Below are 8,346 nucleotides of genomic sequence, written 5' to 3' on the forward strand. Positions count from 1 at the left end.
TAGTTGGTCAGAAAATTATTGCATCAAGTTAAGCCAGGTGAGCCTGAACTCAGCAGCACGCGACAAACAATGAAAAAGGAGAGTCGGCATCAGTTCAGAAGTCACCGCAAGTGTCTGAGCACACTACAGCTGCAGATTATCAGTTTCGATAATATTACAGCTTGACTACATTATGACTTGATAATCTTCATCTGGAGAAGTCATGCCTGTTGCAAGGCCACTGGTAAGTGAAATCAGAAGGGCTGTGCCACAGCCCAGTGCCCACTAGGGCCGGGCACCGTGGCTGCCTGGGCACTGAGGGATCAGCACCTTCCTGAAGATAGCTCATCCCTGATCTGCTTTTCCTTCCAAACTCACTGCAATCTGCTGCAGATCGGCCAATTTATAAGGCAACACAAGATCCAATGAGGAGTTGCGATCTCCCAGGTGAAGCTATGCAAATTATGAGACTGGTAAAGAAGAGAAGCAAATGAGAGGGTGAGCCAGTTCTGTGGCATCCAGCCCCTGCCCGGCAAGCTCTGCTGGAGGGTTCAAAAGAGCAAAGTAGGAAACAACTGCTGGAAAACCACCTATGGACTGGAAAAGGGTGACTGCTAAAATATAAACCTCAGCTAGAAGTAGTACTTGATTTTCCTGGATTTCACAAAGATCCAGATTCTACACTCCCAAATGCATGACTGTGGGGAACGAAAGACAGGACAGGACTGATTGCTAAATTTACTTTGGGTTCCCCCTCACTGGACCCAAACAAACAAGCAATAACTGCAGCAAAAATCCCTTCAGCAAGTACCAGAACTTGCTTATCCCCATTACTAACGCTGCCAGTGCAGGAATGGGAGTGCCCACCATGCGGCAACCTCAACCATCCATTTTGGCGTGATAAAGACTCCTAAAGGATGGATAAAAAGAGTGGCAATGACAATCTGGGGACCAAACCCAGAGCTCTGTCATGACAGACTCATGAACCAGAGGGATGCAGATTGCCCGGCCGAGGCAGCAGCGGCTCCCACCTCCCCGGCCCGGCGCAGGCACAGGGGCCATTTGTTCCTCGGCTAAACCCAGGCAGCACCGTATACTAGTCTAACCCAAACCAAGAGAGCCAGCGAGCACTAAATTCAGTCATTTTCCCCTCAGTCTCTTCTCTCAATTTCAGCTCTGACTCCTCTATCTTTTATTTCTTTTTCTAAAGACACATTTAGAGATGAAACCATTCATAACTGCCTATCCACAGACAGTTTGTGGCAGCATAATTGACAATGAGTCTGCTGCAAAAATGAAAATGCTGTTTTAATAACCTTGGCCTAAAATACATTCTGTTGTATGCCTCAAAGGGTTTCAATAAAAAGTCAACCTGTAGAGACATATTTTCTTGGCTTAAACAACAATCCAAAGCATATAAATGTAGTCCAACTATAATGACATATTTATAGGCCAATAAAGCTTACACTGCAGCTTTCATACTTCACTTAAAGGAAGTCTGTAAGAAGCAGTGTTATATAAAATAATTTGAATTTTTTTTCGAACTATAGCCCAAGGAATACAAATATGCAACTTTGCCATATTTAACCGATAGCGTTTACATTGCTTAGTTGCTAAAAATTTTGTAAAATGAAATAATTCCTCATTTGGTGACTTCCCACTGGTTTACCAAATATGGGTATACAAGTCCATTTATTACAAAGAAAAATCCCCTAAATAATTCTAAAGACAAAAATAAATAACTAGCGGCCTTAGTAGTGAATGATTTAATCAGACCAATTCTTCTGGAAAAACAGGTTCTCATGTTCATTATGAATAATGCATTCCTGAGCAACTCTATTTTTATATGCTGCATTGTTGTTATTCTTTATTTTTCTCAACATTTGAAAGAAATATTCAGAAAGCTATAAATAGTTTTAAGACATAAACTGCTAGCATTCAATATTGACATATTTGTAGAAAGGGACAGAATGTATAACATAAATACCTCAACAGGCAGAAAGAAATAATTCTTAAAAATCATTTTTCAGGCTGAAATCTTGAAGCTCACACAAAAAAATGCCATTGCTAGATCTTTTATTTAATACAGTCCTAAGGAAAAGTTCTGCATAATTCACTAGTGATAAAAACAATGGCATTTTACAGAAAAAAACAGTTTCTGCAGAAAAGACAGACAAAGAGAAAAGGAAAAGAGAAAAGAAGAAAAAAGAAAAAAGAGACAAGAGGAAAAAAAGAGAAGATAAAAAAGAGAGAACAAAAAAGAACACAGAACTACTGAATTTTAATTAGGGTCAACTTTCAATTATAGGTGCATGGTTTCTCTGGGTTGTGGATTAACCAAGGGTCGCCTTAGATTTGGCAAAGCAAGTGCCACAGAGCATATGGTACAGGGTATACGCTGCTCACACAAGGCCCCACTTTGCCCGGTTATTGTTTAAAGCTGCCCTGCTCCCAGCAGCAACGTGTTTAATTAAGTATGTTTGCACAGTGCCACTTCTGTGGTTCTGTATCAGCCATGTTTTCATTTCATCCGGGTTATTTCACCCTTCACCACTCCTGGATAGTGTGTGAAAACTGATTTTGTTTCTTCTGTAAAGTCTTTTTGAGCTCTTTGGTAGGGATATAATTTCCTATTACCTTCTACAGCTCGCTTCAAAAACATCTAGTAGGAAAAATTTCAGAATCTACTCACTTTTATGGGATTTTTCTGTAATGGAAACATGCCATTTCATAGGAAAAAAGGGGTCCAGGAGATCACCTTGTTTATCTAGGCCTTTTCAACACCCGGTCCAGCAACTTCCTCGTCTACAGCCAGGGTTAAACGTGGGCATTACTACAGACTCATGCATGGTCCGCCAGACTAGCACAAGAAGGAGTTTGTTCCCTTCACACCCAAGTTCTGTACAAAGCGGTCTGCCCCATCACAGCCACCCCACTCTGCCCCATGGGGAAACCCTCCGGGAAACATCCCCACGGGCGCAGCACTGAGTACCTTAGGGTTTAGGAGGGGAACTGTGCTGCGGTGGTGGGAAACGCTGGATGTGCAGGAGATTACCTCTCCATTTGGGCTGATTAGCCTTGCTAATATAGATGTGCTGATGCTCTCACCTGAGGGACCTTTGCATGACAGCGCACCGTGCTCCCTCACAGTTTACAACCCTATTTTAAGAGAAAAACTACCCCATCCCATTGAGCTGGAGACCTACTGCAGAAGTTATTGCTAATAAATCTTTGATCACTGCGGCTGAGCATTGCTCTGTTGGCAAGATGCTGAATATTGGAAAAGGTCTGTGGGCACACATCGTAACAGGTGCTAAACCTGCCATTTTGACAGCAAAGATACAACACCGGCAGCTCAAATCTCTATGCCTTGGACACTGCACGTTATGCTACTGCCTTTGCCTACAGCTAAGGAGACGGCAATTCCCAGAGCGCAATGTCAACCCTGACCAACCACTCAGAATGAAAGAAGTAAATCTTCTTCACCTGGTGGGTGTTAAACCTCCATCCCATAGTTAAGTCAAACACCAGAGCTCATGGGTTGCCTACAGGACATAACCAAATAGGGCTGCTTCACAAGCAATGGAGATCACTGTTCTTCTGAGTTTTTCTCAGATCCGGGAAGCAAAATATGCTTAAGTTCTTGGGTCTTTCAAATAGTAAAAAAATAATCTTAGTACTAGATTTAAGAAATTTCTTTGCTTTTCATAGGCTAGATCAGTTGTCTGTATCAAGGTGCCTAATCAGCTATAGGTCTTCTTGAACCTTTCATTTCACTCCCGCCAACCAGTCATGATGAAGAAAAAGGCAATCACAATCAAACCCTAGTCAAAATATGCTTTTCTACTGGAAAAAAAAGACCCAACAATAAAGCCAGAGCCACCAACCGAAAATGAGTAACATCAGAATGTGGGTTATCAAAATTATACCATATAGTTTGCATTCCATAAGTGTTTTCAGTATAACCCCTACTTTCAAAGGCTTAAAATGCAACTATAAGCTTTAGGCTTAAAGATAATTTTCTTTGGCTCCTAGGGTAGATAATAGCAATTTCATAACTTACCACAAGGGTTTTTTTGTTTGTTAAAAACAAAAACAAGAAAACATTAACACACAAAAGTTCTGTCTGAAAAACATTAAGATTCTTCTGACACAACAAACAAATGCAAATAAATGTAGTGTGTAAAGAATATGCCAGGGCAATAGCAGAGAAAATTACTGCATGTAATTATGAACCAGAAGAAACCACACAGAAAAGCAAAGGAAGAGAGAAAGAATTGCACGGGTTATTTTTTTTCCTGAAGATGTAATGAAAATAAGATCAACTTCCAATTGTACTTTAATCTTCCAACCTACATAACTAATGGTGAAATGCAAGATTGACAAAATCACTTCACCATTTGATAAGATCAGAAAAACGAGATGCAGAAGATAAATCCTCCAAGACAGATCTTCAGCTTAGTGTAAGTTGGCTTTGATGCCAACACAGTCGTGCCATTATAAAACTGAACTTGGACCTGCATCTCATGTTCACGTAGGTACAAAAGCACTTCCTCACATGCATCACCCTTAGCTTTTAATTTCTTACCTTTCCACGCATTATAGCCTGAATTTGATGCTCTTCAAACTTGGAACATTTGTTAAAAGCTTGGTACAACAGAGAAATGTCCCTGGGATGCACTTCAAAGCGCCGTCTCTGACATCTATTATGCAGCCAAGGTCCTAATACCACGAACAGGCACGTTTACCAACAGGAGGCCCATCTCCCTTGGACCTTGGGCCCCCACCAGAGATTTTAGAGGTGTGTCTGCGCACCAAAGCAGCCCCAAAGCTGCAAACCTGCCTGCAACCATCCAAAGTAGCAGAGCTAGCGTTTCCCTCCCTAAAAAAGAACAGGTCTACCTGAAGAGAACAGCAGGGTGTTCGCAGGGGGCCTACACTGTATGATAACATAAAGCTCACAAGGAAACACTATAGAAGGCTATGGAAGGGACATCTCCCTGCCAACGAGACACCAAGCTGACCGTACGGAGACAGGACAAGCACCAGAAGCAGGTGACAATCCTGCGCTTCCGGAAGATGGGACTCGGGAAGTGAGAGGCCTTTGCTCTCCCCTGCCTGTCGGAGCAGGCCTCGGGAAGATGTGTCAGGCTCCTCTCCCCACGCTGCACAGCTCCGACCTGATCCCCCGGCCTGCAGAGCCCCAGGGAGAGCCCTTGACAATTACTTGTGCGCTCAGGGACGTGTCTACGGAGCAGACAGGTATCACGGAGTTACCCCACGCTAATCTCGAAGGAGCCTGCGATGACCTCACCACCACCACCACCCATCCCGCTCGGGTACCTCATCACCACACCTCCGCCCAAAGCACAGACATACCTTGGGAATCAGCGACGGCTTGGCAGGATCAGGCTCATCCGCCTTCGAAAGACGCTCACCCACGGGCCCCTTCCCACAAGAGAAAGTAAGGGATACTCACCAAGGTCAGCCTTTTCCTTCAGGATGTCTTTGAAGTTCAAGCCGCTGTTGAGCGTGGATTGTCTGTATCTCGTCAAGGCCTCCTTCTGCCCATTCTTCCCCACGTCCATCGGCTTGACCGGCTCAGCCCGGAAACCACACTTCCACTTGGAGAAATCGGACTGCGCCCATTTTGCCAAGTCCTCAAGCTTCACAGTAACTTTCTCTGAAACAGCAATAACTTCATCCTGCAAGAAGCGGTCAAATGAGAATACGACACGTCACGCGGGGCTCCACCATGACTGATAAACCCCTAACACCACCCCCCCATAGGCTATCGAAAAGCCTATCTTGCCGTTGGCAGATTAATTTTTCTGTAATACAGAATAGCTAGTACTTAATTTATTCCTCCTGCCACCTAAGTGGAAATATTAGTTGTTTACTCGAAGCAAATACACATGATCTAAAGACAACTTCTAGGACCGGGGCAATGATCCTAAAAGGCATTTGAAATGCAGGTTGCCAAATCACATTCTGTATAACCCAAAGCCTTGAGGGAAAGTTTGTTTTTTAGGTGCAATTAGCTGCAAATGTAAAAATTCATGGCTGGATGACTAATGGTTATAGCTGGTCCTGAAATAAATGGACTAAGTAAATCTCAGATTCTTGGAACTCTGACTCACCAGAAAATTCCTGTGTTTATGGTACATTTTCCCTTGGCTTATACACAAATATTGAATTTAACTTTTGTCCTAAAAATTAAATAGAACTGTGATGTAATCCCAAAAGAAATACTACATAAATGTTATGTGCTTCCCACCGAAAGAAACTTGCACATTCTCATGTTTCTTAAAACCTTTTTCAAGATCAGAACTGTAATTTTTTTTCCCTTCTTAAACATACATTCTAAGAAAAGCACTTAAACTCAGTTTAGCCTCCAGAACATATACTCAAATTAAACAGCTCTAATTGCTGAATTTTATCCTTCCAGGAAACAATCAAATCCCCTCAGTCATGATGAATAAGCAGAATGTTTTATAGCTGATTCCAGTGAGCAAGGGCTCAAGAAAGCCTCAAAAAAATAAACAAACAAACATACACACATATCCAGCAAGATACACTCCAGATTTTTTAGTTAAAAGAGCAGAAATAATTTATGTTGTAATGAGAGCTGGCTGCACACCACACCTTGCACACCACACATTTCTAGCACTAAATAAGGTTACAGGTTCTTGCAATAAATAAACCAGAATCCAATTTTTCTCTCAAATAAACACAAGTATTTGCAAAGGGGAGAGAAATTCTTTGAGTTATTAAACAAAGAGAAAAGCACGATTGATTCTCTCTGTGTGTTTTTTTTTCCACTGAACACATTCCTCAGGAAATAAAATACTGCTCAATAGGGAAAAAAAAAAAGGCTTTATTGTGATAAGTTACACACAATACAAAACCTGAAGTATCTCTAGTAAAAAAGCAGATCTGATACTCCAATCTCCCTTACATAATACAAAATCGTTTTATAAGCAGGCACCTTCATTACATTTAGTGCAATAACAAATATTTGGTCAGAAACGAACAGCATGCTTATATGCTAAGCAAGCTTGTAATAAAATCTTTTCCTTTATCATTGCACAGCATAAGAGCTTCCACCGAATAACAAACAATAACAGTGATGTTTTAGATCTCTGTTTATGACAAACGTCAATACTTTGTAAACAAGCGTTGGGTACTACAAAGTATAATTTCAATGGATGGTTTCACCCAATTTCATTACACCATCCACTTGAAATTTCAAAAAGCTGTAGTTGCTATGCATTTTATAGCTATTACATGGTGATTATTAAATGTCAGGATGGAAAAAAAAAATACATATATATAAATATCAGCCTGCCTGCAGACAGTCTCAGCAATTTCTGGATGAAGTCCTCTTTTAGGATGTTGAATACCATCACCTGCTACTACACAATTTCTAATATTCAACACTAGAGAAATCTATTTAGCAGCAGTTTTAAAAAAAACTGACTTGGACATCAGACATGTTTTTGGTTAAAATACTATTTTCCAAATAGCTCTCATGATCAAATGATTATGATTTCAATTACTAGTTTCTTCATATCCTTTCCAAGAACTGGTATGACTAATTTTGGCTGGCATACAAAGTAAGCTGAGCAGACAATTTATTAACCAAAAGAAAAGTACAATCACTATTACATCATCAATGAATAAACTTGTTTTCGAGAATACAACCTTCGCACACACGCACATGATGTGTACACAGGGCAAAAAAAAAAGAAAACCTACTGTAACAAGGGTGAAGCGATGCCGGTGCACTCGCCGGCTCTGCCTAGGCTGCCATGGAGGGGGAACAGGAGAGGCTGGAGCAGGGGGAGAGGTGGCTTTCAGGGGGCAGGGAAGAGCACACCCCAGCCATATGCTTTTTGTGGCAGCGGCACGGCCGTGGCCATGAAAACACGTGGTGTTTAGCATCCCCACACTGATGTGAAGAGCCAGGAAAAGACCACACGAAAAAACCGTCATGCGCTTGCCTCAGCCCTTCACAAAATGGCACCGGGACTCTAAATACAGCTGCTGCGGTGCAAAGGGGCGCCCAGAATGGCGCCACAGAGTGGCTAAGCACACAAGTGGAGTACATGAATATAAAATAGAGAAGAAATTCAGGCTGTCACTGTGCCATGACAGGTTGTGTGCTGAAACCCCCCCATGCAACTGGTGCTAGGCGATGGCCCCTTGTCGGCTGCCCCATCACCCCTGCAGCAGCTGTGTCCCCAAGGGCTCCTGGTCCCCATCACCCCTGCAGCAGCCACGTCCCTAAGGGCGCCAGGCTGGCCCCCATATGGGCTGGGATCTCCTGAGGAGGGCGGCTGACCGCAGGCCTCGCGCTCACGGCTG

At 42.5% G+C, this 8,346-nt stretch overlaps 1 protein-coding gene across 1 annotated transcript in view; it reads right to left on the reverse strand.

Annotated features, from left to right (window-relative positions):
• The window catches only part of LOC104075749 (AT-rich interactive domain-containing protein 5B-like), a gene marked incomplete at its 3' end in the record, with an annotated part of 87,837 nt that overhangs the window by 71,672 nt on the left and 7,819 nt on the right, over window positions 1–8,346 (reverse strand). Inside the window, exon 2 of the mRNA XM_009576358.1 lies at window positions 5,459–5,684. Within this exon, the coding sequence (XP_009574653.1) occupies window positions 5,459–5,684 (226 nt within the window). The remainder of the gene's footprint in view (window positions 1–5,458; window positions 5,685–8,346) is intronic.

This window comes from Fulmarus glacialis, unplaced genomic scaffold (genome assembly GCF_000690835.1).
Source record: "Fulmarus glacialis isolate BGI_N327 unplaced genomic scaffold, ASM69083v1 scaffold38564, whole genome shotgun sequence".
NCBI lineage: Eukaryota > Metazoa > Chordata > Aves > Procellariiformes > Procellariidae > Fulmarus > Fulmarus glacialis.